This window comes from Blennius ocellaris (assembly GCF_963422515.1).
Source record: "Blennius ocellaris genome assembly, chromosome: 16".
NCBI lineage: Eukaryota > Metazoa > Chordata > Actinopteri > Blenniiformes > Blenniidae > Blennius > Blennius ocellaris.
In genome coordinates, this window is record NC_137665.1 from 19,082,121 (window position 1) to 19,099,763 (window position 17,643).

Sequence of the window (17,643 nt, forward strand, 5' to 3'; positions counted from 1 at the left end):
CTGGGGTGAGGGAAGTCTGGGCAACTCTGCTCAGACTGCTGCCTCCGCGACCCGGCCCCGGATAAGCGGTAGACAATGGATGGATGGATGGATGCCTGCTCTATGAGACTTTATTTGCCCCCATTCCAGGCAAATTAAGTCTTTCATTGATTGATTGGTTGATTGAAAAAGGTGGGGGTTCACTGCAATGTTAACGTTTAATGATGATCATGGTTGGTTCCAATTCTTTTGTCACCTGAACGTACCGCTAGAGCGAGGTGGCCTGTGATTGGCCGACAGTGGAGAAGGGGGCGGGTCAGGTGAGCGGGCAGCTGCATCCACTGGGCTTGTCTGTCTCAGGTTGGAGGAGAACGGAGGAGCGGTCGGTTCTTTACAGACAAGAAACTCGTCTTATTGGACACTATAATAGTGACACACAGTGACTTGGACAAGTTGAAGCGTTTCTTTATTAAAGCTATCAACTGTGCAAAGGTCTTCCAGGAGGACACAGACAAAATGGCTTGGCTTGGCGTTCAGTACGGCCACGTGGCATGCAGCACAGAGGGCGAGTGTCACATGACAGGGTGTTCCTGTCTGTAGACTTCCTGCAAGGTATGGGGCCTAGAGCGCCCTCTAGGTACATTCATAAATCTCAGGATTATACAGATAAATACAATGTTATCACAAGGATCATTAGGATAACCATCATGGTGATCATTGTAATAACTTGTTAATTATCTTTCAATGATATTGTAATAAACATCGTAATACGAGTCAGTCACTTTTTGCAGTCTTTCTCCGCTGCACCTCGGTAGCAATGCAGCCCACCGACGCTCCGACCACGCCGCCGTACGGCCCCCCGACCAGTAACCCCACCAGGGCGCCAAGCAGAGCCTCCCTCCTCACTAGCCGGGACAGCCACCGCGCCCAGGCCCAGAGGAAGCAGGGCCCGCCGGTGAGTGGAGGAGTGGGGGGGGCGGAGGGGAAGAGATGATCCACGGAGACGTCCAGATCACCGACGGTGCTCTCCGCCTCGTCCCGAGCCGCTTCCAGGTCTTCCTCCGTCAGGCGGCGCTCCTGGCCTCGCCTCTGCCTGGCGACCTCCACCTGCCTCTCTCTCAGCCTCCTCTCCGTCTCTCGGTACAGGGGACAGCTTAGGCGCTCCGCCCCCTCCACCTTCTCCAGTAGCTCCTCCACCGCCCTGGCCTGGTCCTCCGCCTCCAGTGTGTGGTAGCGGTCCCCGCACCGCCCCACCAGCTGCAGGAGGTCCTTGCGCCAGGTGAAGAGGTAGTCCTCCAGCGGCTCGTCCTCCAGCGCCTCCAGGTGGGTGAAGAGCACCAGGGTGTGGGAGGCCACGGCCGCCGGGCCCAGCAGCTCCCGCAGGACGTCCAGTGCCGCGGCCTCGCCGTCCGCCCGCCGCTCCACCGGCACGCACAGCAGGAAGGCGTGCGGCCCGGGGCTGGACAGGGCGACGAAGGACGAGATGAGCCGCTCCCTCTGCCCCGGAGGGAAGGAGGGGCTGAACCAGGCCGGCGTGGAGACCAGCGCCACCTGCAGGGAGGAGGAACAATATCTGCAAGGTGTCCAAATGTTTCACGAGAGCGAGAGGCTCTGACGCTCCTCCAGCCGCTGAACAGGTGGAGCTGAACAGGTGGCGGACACACTGGTGGAGTTATTTAAGAATAAAATAAAAACATATTTAAATAAAGTCTTTAAAAAAACTGTGGCATTGACCAGATATGGAACTCCGACTGGTACTTTATGTACTTTCATTAGTAGTAACTATCCAGGGAGTACATAGCACTTTCATTAGTGGTCACTGTCCAGGGACTACAGTTAGTACTTTCATTAGTGGTAACTGTCCAGGGACTACAGTTAGTACTTTCATTAGTGGTAACTATCCAGGGAGTACAGTTAGCACTTTCATTAGTGGTCACTGTCCAGGGACTACAGTTAGTACTTTCATTAGTGGTAACTATCCAGGGAGTACAGTTAGCACTTTCATTAGTGGTAACTGTCCAGGGAGTACAGTTAGTACTTTCATTAGTGGCAACTGTCCAGGGACTACAGTTAGTACTTTCATTAGTGGTAATATCCAGGGAGTACAGTTAGTACTTTCATTAGTGGTAATATCCAGGGAGTACAGTTAGTACTTTCATTAGTGGTAATATCCAGGGAGTACAGTTAGTACTTTCGTTAGTGGTAACTATCCAGGGAGTACAGTTAGTACTTTCATTAGTGGTAACTGTCCAGGGACTACAGTTAGTACTTTCATTAGTGGTAATATCCAGGGAGTACAGTTAGTACTTTCATTAGTGGTAATATCCAGGGAGTACAGTTAGTACTTTCATTAGTGGTAACTATACAGGGAGTACAGTTATGTAGTTTCATTAGTGGTAATATCCAGGGAGTACAGTTAGTACTTTCATTAGTGGTAATATCCAGGGAGTACAGTTAGTACTTTCATTAGTGGTAACTATACAGGGAGTACAGTTAGTACTTTCATTAGTGGTAATATCCAGGGAGTACAGTTAGTACTTTCATAAGTGGTAATATCCAGGGAGTACAGTTATATACTTTCATTAGTGGTAATATCCAGGGAGTACAGTTATATACTTTCATTAGTGGTAACTATCCAGGGAGTACAGTTAGTACTTTCATTAGTGGTAATATCCAGGGAGTACAGTTAGTACTTTCATTAGTGGTAATATCCAGGGAGTACAGTTAGTACTTTCATTAGTGGTAACTATACAGGGAGCACAGTTAGTACTTTCATAAGTGGTAATATCCAGGGAGTACAGTTATGTACTGTCATTAGTGGTAAATATCCAATGAGTACAGTTAGTACTTTCATTTACAGTAACTTTTGCAAATTGCAGTAGTGATTCTGACCCGTCTGCCGGCCGCCTCCCCTCGGTGCTTCCTGCATTGCTGATCAGCTGGGCCACCGTGGCCCTGTTCCTGGTCTGGCAGGCCCAGGATGGTGTGGACCGGCTCTTTCCCGGTCCCAGTCCTGGTCTGGGTCCCGCCCAGCACCACCAGCGTCAGCTCTGCTGGAAAAAGGAGGACCAGCAGGGCGTTAAAGGATCACTAAAGCCACGGTCACAACACACCCTGCGTGTTTTTAGTCCGTATGTTTTTTTTTTTTTGTTTTTTTTTTGGGGGGGGGGGGGGCACTCCCTCCCCACGGTCTTCTGAAAATGTGGAGACGGAGTGCCAAGAGCAGGGAGGGAGTACGTCAATGCAAGGTATAAGTACGTGGCCACGCGGCCAGACTTGGACTCCATGGAGTGGAGGGTGTGCTCCCCTGAGGTTAGTGCCCCTGCAAGGTTAATCCCCCTGAGATTACCATCCCCACTTTTGGAGTTTTACTCCCCCCTGAGGTTAGTCCCTCTGAGGTCACCCCCCCCCCCCCGGGATTTTTCTCCCTGGAGTTTAGTCCCCCACGTTACTCCTCGTCACGTTACTCCCAACTGACAAGCGAAGACTAGAAAGTTAAAATAGACAATCTTATTGTTGTGCCTTTCAGTTTGCTGTTCAGTTAGATGACTGTACTGTTTGTATTTGGTAGAATTAACTTTGTCTGTGTGTATGTATACCTCTCTCTCTCTCTCTCTCTCACACACACACACACACACACACACACACACACACACACACACACACACACACACACACACACACACACACACACACACACACACACACACACACACACACACACACACACACACAGTGACCACACCCCATGCCCCTATAGTCCAAACACCCCCCACCCTCAGTGGTGCCTCCTGCAGGAGCGTTGAGAGGAGAAAGTAAGAGGAGAGGTCCGCCCTACCTGCCTGGGAATCAGCCATGACTGCTGCAGAGCAGCTGGACAGTCAGAGTCAGGACTTCCTGCTTCCTGCAGGCTGAAGGTGCCTGGAACAACAAGAACGGTCGGCAGTGACGTCACACAGCTGCCGAGAAGAAGACTTTTTCTGCAGGACAGTTCTTACGCCGATAAGGGTTAGACGCCGCATCGACTGCCGAGGAGCAGGAAATACGGCGGCCATCTTGGTCCGGTCGTCAAGTACGTAAACACTAAACTGTAGCAGCGGAGAATGAAGACGTCAGAGAACCATGTGGAGTATGTCTGTGTGTTTGGTGTTTTATAGTTTACCTATCACAAATCACAAATCAGAACATTCTATTATTGTTTATCCCACTATGATAATCAAAATACACCAAACCATGTACCCAGTATCACAGCTACATGTATGAAGTTGTCAGGAAAGAAAACCAGGTGAAGATCAGTTCAGTATTTAGCGAGTTATGACTGATTAAAGTCTTTGACACTTCATTATCCCTGTCTAGCAGATTAGACTGAGCGCAGCGGATGACCGGACCAAGATGGCGGTGCTTACACCGCTCGCCAGCGCTCGGAAGGGAGTAGCGGTCGAAGGGGCGTCTACTTTTTTATTATGTCTATGAAAAGAACTACAAGTTTCCGAAAAATTTACTATAAAAAGCAGATTTGGGTTTTAGATAATTTCAAGTTGTTCAATAAAGATTATTTCTTTGGTAACTTACAGGATCTGCTTCTTTTTCACTCATCCTGAGTTTCCCTGAACACTTGGATGAGCAGGTCCCTTTAAATGTTGTCGACACAAGGAATTGTGGGTCAGCATGAGCTGGTCTCCTTTGCTAAAGGAAGCATCAGTGTTTCCTAGGCTAAAGGAAGCATCAGTGTTTCCTACGCTGAAGGAGGCGCTAAAGGAGGCAATGAGCTTCCTTTCTTTTGCTTATTGAGAATTTGGACAGTCCTTATCATGGCCGCTACACAAAACACTTCCGAAAGCAGAGATTAAATAAATTCAAGGAGAGATTACATTAAACCAGAGATCAAATAAATTAAAGCAGAGAGCGGGGAACAGGAGCTTTACAGTCGTCTGTTTAAAGAACCTTGTCACAGGACTGACGTTCTCCTGAGTGACTGCCTGGTGACTTCGGTGATAGAGCAGGCGGAGCAGGAAGAGGAGAACCAGAAGGAGGTGCAGCAGGAGAAGGAGAAGCAGAAGCAGCGAGGTGTGAACACACCCAGAGAGACTGAAGATGGACAGAGGAACTCACATTAACCACTTCATGCTTCACAAACAAGATTGATGCTTCCCAAGCCCAGGTCATGTAGAATTCACCACTTCACATGAATTTTATTATTCTCATTCCATCTGTTCTTCAGTCGGCACACTGGATACTCACTCACTAACTCAGTCACTCAGTCACTCACTAACTCAGAAAGCCAGTCACTACACACTGTAGACACTAACTCAGTCATTCACTCACTCATCTATACAGCACACTGGTACAGTAACAATAAAACCAGGTTTGCTAAAAGTTTCAGACATTAAAAACACTAAATTCGTTTTGAAGATTTCAGATGAAGAGCTTCGACGGAGGTGGTAGTGGTGGTGGTGGTGGGTGGGGGGGGTCCTGGTCTGGTCCTAGTCCGGGAGGACAGGTCCTGGTCCTGGTGCAGTCTTGGTCCGGTCACAATCCAGGCATGATGTAGGCGATGTTGTCTAATGTGTTTGACTGGAAATAATAAAAAGAGAAGGTGAACAAGCTGAACACAAAGAACCAGGACAGTCTGAGGTCAGAGGTCAGAGAGTGCACCAGGACAGTTTGAGGTCAGAGGTCAGAGAGCGTACCAGGACAGTTTGAGGTAAGAGGTCAGAGAGCGTACCAGGACAGTTCGAGGTCAGAGGTCAGAGAGCGTACCAGGACAGTTCAAGGTCAGAGGTCAGAGAGCGTACCAGGACAGTTTGAGGTAAGAGGTCAGAGAGCGTACCAGGACAGTTCGAGGTCAGAGGTCAGAGAGCGTACCAGGACAGTTCAAGGTCAGAGGTCAGAGAGTGTACCAGGACAGTTCGAGGTCAGAGGTCAGAGAGCGTACCAGGACAGTTCAAGGTCAGAGGTCAGAGAGCGTACCAGGACAGTTCAAGGTCAGAGGTCAGAGAGCGTACCAGGACAGTTTGAGGTAAGAGGTCAGAGAGCGTACCAGGACAGTTCGAGGTCAGAGGTCAGAGAGCGTACCAGGACAGTTCAAGGTCAGAGGTCAGAGAGTGTACCAGGACAGTTCGAGGTCAGAGGTCAGAGCGTACCAGGACAGTTCGAGGTCAGAGGTCAGAGAGCGTACCAGGACAGTTCAAGGTCAGAGGTCAGAGAGTGTACCAGGACAGTTTGAGGTCAGAGGTCAGAGAGTGTACCAGGACAGTTTGAGGTCAGAGGTCAGAGCGTACCAGGACAGTTCAAGGTCAGAGGTCAGAGAGTGTACCAGGACAGTTTGAGGTCAGAGGTCAGAGAGTGCACCAGGACAGTTCGAGGTCACAGGTCAGAGAGCGTACCAGGACAGTTTGAGGTCAGAGAGCGTACCAGGACAGTTCGAGGACAGCCGTTCAACTGAGGGATCTGGGCTGTGAGACACGTCAGTGGTCCCAACGCACACAATATGGAGTCCAGGAGGACAGACAGGCTGCCTGACACTGCCACCATCCCCTGAGACAGAGACAGACAGGGAGAGACAGGGACAAGAAAGATGAGGCAGAGAGAGAGAGAGAGAGGGACGAGAGAGAGAGGGACGAGAGAGAGAGAGAGAGAGAGAGAGAGAGAGAGAGAGGTACAAAGTGACAGAATTTATTTAGGATGATAATAAACAAGTGTAACCTCTGAGGACAGTTAATAACCAGCAGGTGTGTGTCTGCTCCTGCAGCTAACGTCTATTTGACCCTGAACAGCCTCGTAGTACAAACGTGGCAGACACATCGTGGATTTTCAGTCAATGTAGGGAAAATCCTGGAATTTCTTACACTTCAGGTATTTGTAGTGCTTCTGAAAGTGAAAAGGTCCTTTTGGGTTAAAGGAGCCTCTTCCACAGAATACTGTTCTGACTGTGAGCCAACAGAATTCACCACAAGGTGGAGTGAAAAAGTAGAAGGAATCAATGTGTAGGGAGGAGGAGGAGGAGGGGGGAGGACGTAGCAATGGAGGTATTATTCATAGTATGTGAATAGACCTCACCTCCGTCTCCTGGAGCCGGTGACCAATCAGGGACAGGGATTCTCCCAGCAGCTGCAGGTGAGCAGCCGCATCGATGGGGTCAACCTCTGGCACCCGGGCCGGGGACAGAGACATGGAGGCCGGCGCTCGGGTCGGAGACACCAGTCCTGTTCCGGCTGCTACCACTGAAAGGAAAGACATCGGAAATCAGTCCCAGAGGAGGAGAGAGGAGGTGGAGGAGTAGGGGGTAGAGGAGGAGGTGGAGGAGCAGGGGGTAGAGGAGGAGGTGGAGGAGCAGGAGGAAGAGGAGCAGGAGAAAGAGGAGGAGGTGGAGGAGCAGGAGGAAGAGGAGGAGGTGGAAGAGCAGGAGAAAGAGGAGGAGCAGGGGGTAGAGGAGGAGGTGGAGGAGCAGGGGGTAGAGGAGGAGGTGGAGGAGCAGGGGTAGAGGAGGAGGAGGAAGAGGAGAAAGGAGGGGGAGAGAGGATGATGGGAGGGTGGACGGTGGAGGGAGGATGGAGGGTGGATGATGGAGGGAGGATGATGGAGGGTGGAGGGATGATGGAGTGAGGATGGAGGGAGGATGATGGATGATGGAGGGAGGATGGATGATGGAGTGAGGATGATGGAGGGAGGATGGATGATGGAGTGAGGATGGAGGGAGGATGATGGATGATGGAGGGAGGATGATGGAGGGAGGATGGAGGATGATGGAGGGAGGATGGAGGATGATGGAGGGAGAATGATGGAGGGAGGATGGAGGGAGGAGGATGGAGGGAGAATAGAGGGAGGATGGAAGGAGGATGATGGAGGGAGAATAGAGGGAGGATGATGGCGGGAGGATGGAGGGAGGATGATGGAGGGAGGATGGTGGAGAGAGGATGGAGGGAGGATGATGGATGATGGAGGGAGGATGATGAAGAGCTTCACCTTTGCTTTTACTTTCACTGGTGCTCTTGTGTTTGACGGTGGTGGCTTCTGCTTTGTTCTGTTTGTGCTGCAGGTACTGAGCTTTCTGCCTCCACACCTGAGAAAAGGTCAAAGGTCAACACCTCCAACAAATTTCATCCGTCTCGGAGGTCAGAGTTGAACTACTCACCAGCTTGTCTTTCTCTGGCATGGCCTTCCACACCTCCGCCAGCTTCTTACTAAGCTCCCCAAACACTGCAGACACACACACACACACACACACACACACACACACACACACACACACACACACACACACACACACACACACACACACACACACACACACACACACACACACACACACACACACACACACACACACACACACACACACACACACACACACACACACAGAAGGAAGGATGAGAGAGTTGTTTGCTTTTTGTTATTGGTTTTTTTTGTTTTGTTTTGTGGTTTTTTTGTTTGTTTGTTTGTTTTTCTCTTTTCTTTTTTGCTCTTTGTTTTGTGTCCTTTTGTTTTTGTCTTTGCTATCATTGTTGTGATTATTTTGGTTTTTGCTCTGTTGTTGCTCAGGCTGGTCTTAATCTCATGGCAGTTGGAAAATATTCAGATCACTGTGATTACTGTATTAGAAATAAAATAAATAAATAAAAAAAAGAAATGTATGTAGCACTAACAAGGGTATTGTATGTATCTCCCCACCCAGTCTATCTCTCTGTCTTTCCTCTCCTCTCCTCCATCCTTTCACCCCAACCGGTCCGCAGACTTCCTCCACCTCTGACTCTGGTTTCTACAAAGTTTCCACAGTCGCAAACACACCTGCTTGCTCATGTGGATATGTTGGGCGTTTCTATTTTCTCTATAAAAGCACATTGGAATGACTGTAATGTATTTAAAAATGTCTTTTTTATTAATAATAATAAAAAAAAAAGGAAGGATGAGAGAGGGGCATTTGCTGGTAACTTGGAACATGATGACACTTTGAACAGGGATTATTCTGCCCACAAAGTACAGCCTTCTTTCTATGTTGAACAGTAAACTATAAGTCCATCCTAAGTGGAGCCTTTGTGACCCGCCCAGATCTGGTTGTGATCAGGGTCTCTGGGATAATAACCCACGGGGGACTTCTCGAGGAGTTTAGCAGTTTTCTTTTTTTTTGTAATTAACTTTGTATTTGGAAAACACAAGGGTAGACACCATTTCACTTGTACAATTTTACAGTATCCTTGGACCTATCCTCATTGTCTTTCATGAAATACAATGAACAGAGAAGAGTCCAAGTGTCTCAGTCCACATCAACCTCCCGAGTTCTCCATTTTCTCGATGATGATTAAAGAAAAAGAAAAAAAGCACAGAAAAAGGGGCGGGGGGGGGGGGGGGCTCCTCTCCTCATTATGCTTTTATCACCTGAGACAAACATCCACACACATTTCTTTTTAGAATGTTGGCACACCTAATAGGATATTGAAATCTGACCTCACTGTTTTTACATATGCAGTCCATTTAGACCAAAGCTTATAAAATGTGTCTTTTTGCACCCTGAGGGAAAAGTTTAGCAGTTTTTATGACGAGGAACTTCCATGTTCATGTCTCTAACTCGGCCCACATACACACACAAGTTCCTACCGTCATCACAGTGACGAGGAACACGATGCAACTACTGATGGGGGTTCTCTCTACTGGCAACTTGGAACATGATGAAGTAGAACCCCGGGGGTTTTCTCCAGCATCTTCCACTCTGGGCCTCTGACGTCAACGCCGTCATTCCTCAGCAATACAACGAGGCTCTGATACCGCCATTGTTCGTTACACGGAAAGCATCTCTGTGATCAAGAGTACTTGTAGTAAACAGCCCTGTGGCTGCAGGATCAAGAGTACTTGCTGTAAACAGCCCCGTGTCTGCAGGATCAAGAGTACTTGTAGTAAACAGCCCTGTGTCTGCAGGATCAAGAGTACTTGTAATAAACAGCCCTGTGTCTGCAGGATCAAGAGTACTTGTAGTAAACAGCCCTGTGTCTGCAGGATCAAGAGTACTTGCAGTAAACAGCCCTGTGTCTGCAGGATCAAGAGTACTTGTAGTAAACAGCCCTGTGTCTGCAGGATCAAGAGTACTTGCTGTAAACAGCCCTGTGTCTGCAGGATCAAGAGTACTTGTAGTAAACAGCCCTGTGTCTGCAGGTTCAAGAGTACTTGTAGAAAACAGCCCTGTGTCTGCAGGATCAAGAGTACTTGTAGTAAACAGCCCTGTGTCTGCAGGTTCAAGAGTACTTGTAGAAAACAGCCCTGTGTCTGCAGGTTCAAGAGTACTTGTAGTAAACAGCCCTGTGTCTGCAGGATCAAGAGTACTTGTAGTAAACAGCCCTGTGTCTGCAGGTTCAAGAGTACTTGTAGTAAACAGCCCTGTGTCTGCAGGTTCAAGAGTACTTGTAGTAAACAGCCCTGTGTCTGCAGGTTCAAGAGTACTTGTAGTAAACAGCCCTGTGTCTGCAGGTTCAAGAGTACTTGTAGTAAACAGCCCTGTGTCTGCAGGTTCAAGAGTACTTGTAGAAAACAGCCCTGTGTCTGCAGGATCAAGAGTATTTGAAGGAAGTCGCTCACCCAGGCCGGGCTGCTCTGCGTTGATGTTGACCCTGTACTCCTTACAGAAAACCTGATAGGCCGACGTGTTCTTCTTCTTGGGCTGAAAAGACAAATACAGTGAGGAGGAGGAGGAGGAGGAGGAGGAGGAGGAGGAGGAGGAGGAACAGCGCCCGTCTCGTCTCTACCTTGTCCTTGTCCTTGTCGTGTTTGTCCCGGTCCTTCTCCTCCTTCTTCTTCTTCTTCTCCGGAGCGGCGTCGCTGCCTGGCGGCTGTTGTGGGGGGACAGGCGAGCCCAGGGCGTACATGGGGCCCACGGCGCTGTGGGTGACGGTGGGGTGGGAGTGGGCGTGGCTCCGCGAGGAGTCTGCTGGACATCGCAGAGGACGGGTCAGTCAACTCTCAGTGTTTCACCAAACCTGCGTATAAAGACGAGCTCCATCCTGCTGACGCTTCGAGACGGATTTTCTACTTCCTGGACAAGTGTCCACTTCCTGCTAGCTCAGCACTTTTCTACTTCCTGTCAGCTCAGCGGTTTTCTACTTCCTGTCAGCTCAGCACTTTTCTACTTCCTGTCAGCTCAGAGCTTTTCTACTTCCTGGACAAGTGTCCACTTCCTGCTAGCTCAGCACTTTTCTACTTCCTGTCAGCTCAGCGGTTTTCTACTTCCTGTCAGCTCAGCACTTTTCTACTTCCTGTCAGCTCAGCGCTTTTCTACTTCCTGGACAACTGTCCACTTCCTGTCAGCTCAGCGCTTTTCTACTTCCTGTCAGCTCAGCGCTTTTCTACTTCCTGTCAGCTCAGCACTTTTCTACTTCCTGGAAAACCGTCCACTTCCTGTCAGCTCAGACAGAGTGGGAAACACTTGTTCTCCCTTTTCTTCCTTTATGCTGTTTCTGATCATTTAAATAAAGCATTTTAAACTTAATATGTCTTGATGTTACTTTACTGGCACCGTGCGTGTGTGTGTGTGTGTGTGTGTGTGTGTGTGTCAACAGTGTGACATATTCCTGGGTAATGTAGTGTTAATAAAAGACACAATATTAGCATGCTAACCAGCTAGCATCACCAGGTCAAGACCTGATGCCATAGAGAAACGTGAAGCATTGAACTCTGGGTAATAAAGTGGTAAAAGAGCTGTGCTGAAGAGGAAGTGTGACTCCCTGCTGCCCCCTGGTGCTCAGACAAGGTGAAGCCTGGCTGGTTGGCTGTCAGTAGAACTGAGTGAGGGGGTGAGTTGACGAGGAAAGCTCACCTCCGAACCCTTTGCTGTGCTTCTTGTCCTTCCCACTCTTCTCCTTGTCTCGCTCTTTTTCTTTGTCCTTTTTCTTCTTGCTTTTCTTGCTCTTCTTTTTCTTTTTGGACAAATGTGTGTACGAGTCGTCGATGACCAGCTCGCCAGCCTCCAGCTCTCCTCCAGAGGAGGAGCTCTCGTCGGCCACGCCCCCTCCATAGTGACCTGCCAGAGACCACCAGAGATTAAGAGCAGACCCTCTGGGGGCGCCCGGGGGCTCCGGCTCACAGGAGGGGGCCTCCCACAGTCGGGGGGGGGTACACTCTTCAGTCGGGCGGTTACATCCTTCAGTCAGGGGGGTACATTCTGCAGTCGGGGGGTACATTCTTCAGTCGGGGGGGGGGGGGGACATTCTTCAGTCGGGGGGTACGTTCTTCAGTCAAGGGGTACGTCCTTCAGTCGGGGGGTATGTCCTTCAGTCGGACGGGTATGTCCTTCAGTCAAGGGGTACATCCTTCAGTCGGCATTACATTCTGCAGTCGGGGGGGTACGTCCTCCAGTCGGGGGGTACATTCTTCAGTCGGGGGGGCTCCTGTCAGAGCAGCCATACGGAGCTTACCTTCCACCTCCACCTCCTTGCCCACCACAGGCAGCGGCTCTCGGCTCTGCTGCAGCTTCTTCTTGGGGGACTTGGCCGTCAGCGAGCGCTCCCTGTCCTTCTCCTTCTTGCCGCCTCCTTTGGAGGAGTGTGGCGTGAACGGGAAGCCTTCCACCTCCTCCTTGTCCGGCGACACGATGAGCTTCATCTTCAGCCCGTCGGCCTCGCGGAGCGTCAGCGGCTCCTCTTTGGGCGCGCCGCCGTGGAACAGGGAGGACTTGGAGGACGAGTGCTTCTTGGAGGAGGAGGAGGAGGAGGAGGAGGAGGGGGGGGGTCTGGAGTGAGAGAAGGAGTGGCTGCCTTTGCTCCCGCCGCTGCCCTCCCGCTTGCGGTCCTTGGAGGAGTGCGAGGAGAAGGGGGGGTAGGAGGGCTTCTTGTGCAGGTGGGGGCTGGGCTCTGAGCCCGTGGCCAGGGGGGAGGTGATGGCCTGCAGGAGGCCCATGGCGGTGTCTGCTGGGCGGGACGACCACGAGGACGACGGGGGCGGAGAGCCGTCTGCACACCTGTGCTTCTTCTTGTGGGAAGGTGGGCCGGAGCCATCAGTATCTGAGGGGAGGAACACCTCAGCATTAACGCCAGCATCTGAACACCTCGGCATTAACGCCAGGATCTGTACATCTCAGGATTAACACCAGGATCTGAACACCTTGGTATTAATGCCAGCATCTGAACATCTCAGCACTAATGCCAGCATCTGAACACCTCAGCATTAACGCCAGCATCTGAACACCTCAGCATTAACGCCAGCATCTGAACACCTCGGCATTAACACCAGGATCTGAACACCTTGGTATTAATGCCAGCATCTGAGCACCTCGGCATTAATGCCATGATCTGAACACCTCAGCATTAATGCCAGCATCTGAACACCTCAGCATTAACGCCAGCATCTGAACACCTCAGCATTAACGCCAGCATCTGAACACCTCGGCATTAACGCCAGTATCTGAACACCTCGGCATTAACGCCAGCATCTGAGCACCTCGGCATTAATGCCAGCATCTGAACACCTCAGCATTAATGCCAGCATCTGAACACCTCAGCATTAACGCCAGCATCTGAACATCTCGGGAATTAACGCCAGCATCTGAACACCTCGGCATTAACGCCAGCATCTGAACACTTCAGCATTAACGCTAGCATCTGAACATCTCAGCAATAACGCCAGCATCTGAACACCTCAGCATTAATGCCAGCATTTGAACACCTCAGCATTAACGCCAGCATCTGAACATCTCAGCATTAACGCCAGCATCTGAACACCTCGGCATTAATGCCAGCATCTGAACACCTCAGCATTAACGCCAGCATCTGAACATCTCAGCATTAACACCAGGATCTGGAGAAGATGACACCTCAGCATTAACATCACATTCAGTCCGACTGTCTTTTCACTGAGTCCACAGCTTCTGGAACAACTTGGTAACACTAATACGCACGCACACACACGCACACGCACACACACACACATCATGTTCGATCTTTTCATAACAACACACTTCAGGAAGCCATGGTGCTCTGGTTTCCGCGGCAACAAGAGGAACCTCACCTCTGTAATAGTAGTCATCACTGTGCTTCTTCTTCTTTTTGTGTGAGTCTCCTCCCAACAGGAACAGCTCCTGATCCTGAACACACACAGTGGAGGTGTTGAGTGACTCACACAGTGGAGGTGTTGAGTTGAAGGAGTTCCACTGACCTTGGGCCGTTTCTTGGAGGACTTTCGGACCTGAGCAGCGATCTCCTCCTCCTCCCTGAGCAGGTCCTTGTAGGACCGCCTCTTCTCTCTCTGACTCCGCCCAGCCACCAGGCCGCGGTCGCCCTCCATCGCCAGGTCTGAACACAGCAGGAGAACATTGAGCGGTGCGGTGGAGAGGAGGTCACTGGGGAATGTTCCAAACGTGTAGTTACCCATTCCTCCTTTACCCTTGATCTCCTCAAAGGCCATGCCGGCGTTTGATCTTCGGTTTGGACAGAGATCGGCTGAAGAAACAACAAGGACCAGTCAGGGTGAAAACCGCTCTACTGACCCTCTACTTCTAACTCTCTCTCTCTGACCCTCTACTTCTAACTCTCTCTCTGACCCTCTACTTCTAACTCTCTCTCTCTCTGACCCTCTACTTCTAACTCTCTCTCTGACCCTCTACTTCTAACTCTGACCCTCTATTTCAAACTCTCTCTCTCTTTGACCCTCTACTTCTAACTCTCTCTCTGACCTTCTATTTCAAACTCTCTCTCTCTCTCTCTCTGACCCTCTACTTCTAACTCTCTCTCTGACCTTCTATTTCAAACTCTCTCTCTCTCTCTCTCTGACCCTCTACTTCTAACTCTCTCTCTGACCCTCTATTTCAAACTCTCTCTCTGACCCTCTATTTCAAACTCTCTCCCTCTCTCTCTCTCTCTGACCCTCTACTTCTAACTCTCTCTCTGACCCTCTACTTCTAACTCTCTCTCTCTCTCTGACTCTACAGGCCCCTGCATCCCCTCAGTCAAAATGTAGAATTTAATGTTTTAATACATAGTGTTTTCAGTCTATGTGTTCAAAACAACCCAAACATCTGAAGAAACTCCACTGACTAGTTAAAACCATACTGAACAGTTTTAGAACTTTAAATTCCGAGTTTTCAGTGGTCCTTGAACCCACCACACGATCACGCACCTGACAACGCAATCGTATCAATCCGCCACAAAGAGTAGTTAGCTGCTGTTTATTTTCAGTCGCCTCTCACGTATCTCTGACGTCACAATGGATATATGAGAAATAGTCCATGCCTGTTTATAGTAACTGAATGAAAAATAAAAAAACGTACATTTTTGCATGTATTTATTCAAGGTGAGCAGATTGCAACTGGCCAGGCGCCTAGAAGTAAAAAAATATTTACAATGTAAATACTGAAAAAAATAGATAATCACACATTTTGTATTTAAGCGTAAATCTAAGGCACACAAATATAAACTTGAATGCAAATTTAAAAACAAAACTAACAAAGGGAAAACAAACTATTAAATTCTGTATATATACTTGTGGCAGTGTGTTATTGTACCTTGTGTCTTATCACGCTTCTGTAGGCTCTTGGAAATCTTCGCGTAACGCCGTGTCATTTTCCAACGTCACGATGACGTCATAATTTTTTGAAAGCTGTGCTCGATTCGGTCTACGAAAATGCGGCTGCAGCGGATAGCTCTGCATTATCTTCATCACTTTCCGCCATTTTTGATTCGCCACTCGATACCGAATCTCCCGGTGTTTACTTTATGAAAATACTCCCCCTACTTCCAAAGTTTTGGATTTTCGAGAATATAGGTGAGTTTCACGTTCAAAATACTGCATCTGCTCATCAAAGTGCAACCTTAAGTTATGTTTTGGCATGTTATATGGTGAATAAACTTCATTCTCTGAAGTTTTCATCCCCATCCGAGCTGCGGCAGTAAGTGTACATGATGCGTACAGATGTACAGCAACCTCCGCCAGCTGAAAATTGTCATGGAATTTCCGTTCAACATTTTGATAAATCTTGCTTATAATGCAATATAATTTAGAAAGCTATTATCATAGAATGAAAAGGTAGGAACCAAAATATTCATATATATATATATTCGGGCAGATATGTACAAAATATTAATAAAATGAATTCAAATTTAGTAAAATGAAGGGCTCAAAATGGAAATGACGTTGTTTAAAAAAAAATCAATTTATCTTTATTATTTCCAGATTAACAGCTGTGCAAAGACTACAATAAACTCAGATCACAGTTTTCTACTATTGCTCTAATGCATTTTCCTTTTGTTTTAGTGACCACTAATTAGCGATAATTGCGTCCTTGAAAATACCATAACTCATTTTTTTAATTTCAGAATGCTTTATTCAGCCATACCCATATCAATGCCTTTAAACCATTTTGAAAAAAATGTCCAAGTGCCAAGTGTGGCTGCGATCAAACTAGATAAAACCCTTCTCTACTGAGCTGGAGCCGGGACAGGTGATAACAGGATCCACCTGTCCAGGTGAGGACAGGTCTCTGGTCCATTTAGTCCAGGTGAGGACATCTCTGGTCCATCACAGGACAACCACACACACTCACATTCCCACCAAGAGGCCTGTTAGTGTCACCATCTAACCTCACAGCAGGTTTTTTTTAAGACTGAGGGAGCAAAGCGGAGTCAAACTAAATATATTTCACTGCAATGTGTGTTATAAAATGTAAAGGATGACAATCATAACAAACTCTTTCCCGCCTCCTCAGGAAAACACAACAACACCCCCCCCCCCCCTCCCCCCCTCCATCCCGCAGCGGGGGCCTGCAGCCGGCCCGGGCCCGCGGCTCAGGAAAGCTCGGGGTTCTCAGTACGTGGTAGGCCGCGGCCGTCCACAGGGTCGCAGAGTGACGCTCGGTTCTGCTCTTGGCGGCAGCTCCGCCGGGTAGCATTTCAACGTGGTGTGGAAACAGATAGAGGACAGGAAGAGTGTGCTAATAAAAGGGTTGTACCTTTCTAGGATCTCCGACTTACGCGGATGCGGCAGCCATCTTTGTTGTGGGCGAGGGAACGGTGGAAGGGGAGGAGCCTCGGGGAAGCAGCCAATCAGCGGAGTGGGGAGTGGTTATACGGAATAGCAATACAAAATACACATTAGGTAAAAAAAAGAAAAAAGAAAAGTTAGATATGTTTTCATGGTGAAACGCTTATGGTTAAGTGAAAAACCACAGATGTTGTACTTATAAAAACTCCCTGCATGTATTTTTAAATCGGACTTTTTCAAGTCAGTATTAATAAACAACAATAAACGACTTTCATGAAGTAAAATCTGTAATTACAAGACGTTTTCCACAACCTATGTTTAAAAAAAAACCTCTTGATTTTGGAAGCTTTTGTTTCCTCTCCTCAGCCAAAAACACATTTGAATGGCCTGCTTGTAAGAGAACCTGTGGAGTGATGGATTGACCAACAGCGATCTTAAAACCTGTCCTGAAGACACAATGAAATAGAACTCTGGAGGACTGACAACTATGGGGTGTAAAATGTTGACCTCTCACCTGAAATGACTACTAGAAATCGATTGTCCGTTATTTCCAAACCGAATCGACATCGAGGCAGATATAATTTTAGATAACTTACGTCGGCCCATTCGAAGTTTTTGTTACTGTATTAATTCCTTCCAGAATCGACCCGTGTCTCACATCAGAGCACATTTTATTCTCAGCATGACTTTAATTTTGGTGAAATGGTAGTT

The 17,643-nt window shown here is 48.6% G+C and overlaps 2 protein-coding genes across 4 annotated transcripts; both read right to left on the minus strand.

Annotated features, from left to right (window-relative positions):
* Window positions 1-462: 462 nt before the first annotated feature.
* LOC308140867 (GTPase IMAP family member 7) lies at window positions 463-3,905 on the minus strand. 2 transcript variants are annotated; one of them, XM_080510819.1, is made up of 3 exons: window positions 3,818-3,905; window positions 2,872-3,032; window positions 463-1,530 (listed from the first exon to the last, which is right to left on the minus strand). In XM_080510819.1, the coding sequence occupies exons 1-3, from the start codon at window positions 3,834-3,836 to the stop codon at window positions 754-756; spliced, it is 957 nt and encodes a 318-aa protein (XP_080366945.1). In that variant the 5' UTR covers window positions 3,837-3,905; the 3' UTR covers window positions 463-753. The 2 variants fall into 2 exon arrangements, with proteins under 2 accessions (XP_080366945.1, XP_080366946.1); XM_080510820.1 differs by having other exon boundaries at window positions 2,872-3,029; window positions 3,818-3,901.
* A 1,247-nt stretch (window positions 3,906-5,152) lies between these two features.
* hmgxb4a (HMG box domain containing 4a) lies at window positions 5,153-16,955 on the minus strand. 2 transcript variants are annotated; one of them, XM_080510817.1, is made up of 13 exons: window positions 16,901-16,955; window positions 14,325-14,396; window positions 14,113-14,249; window positions 13,966-14,041; window positions 12,378-12,962; window positions 11,780-11,983; window positions 10,713-10,891; window positions 10,546-10,627; window positions 8,114-8,178; window positions 7,945-8,041; window positions 7,039-7,202; window positions 6,394-6,516; window positions 5,153-5,553 (listed from the first exon to the last, which is right to left on the minus strand). In XM_080510817.1, the coding sequence occupies exons 2-13, from the start codon at window positions 14,359-14,361 to the stop codon at window positions 5,509-5,511; spliced, it is 1,794 nt and encodes a 597-aa protein (XP_080366943.1). In that variant the 5' UTR covers window positions 14,362-14,396; window positions 16,901-16,955; the 3' UTR covers window positions 5,153-5,508. The 2 variants fall into 2 exon arrangements, with proteins under 2 accessions (XP_080366943.1, XP_080366942.1); XM_080510816.1 differs by having other exon boundaries at window positions 10,713-10,894.
* Window positions 16,956-17,643: the final 688 nt, after the last annotated feature.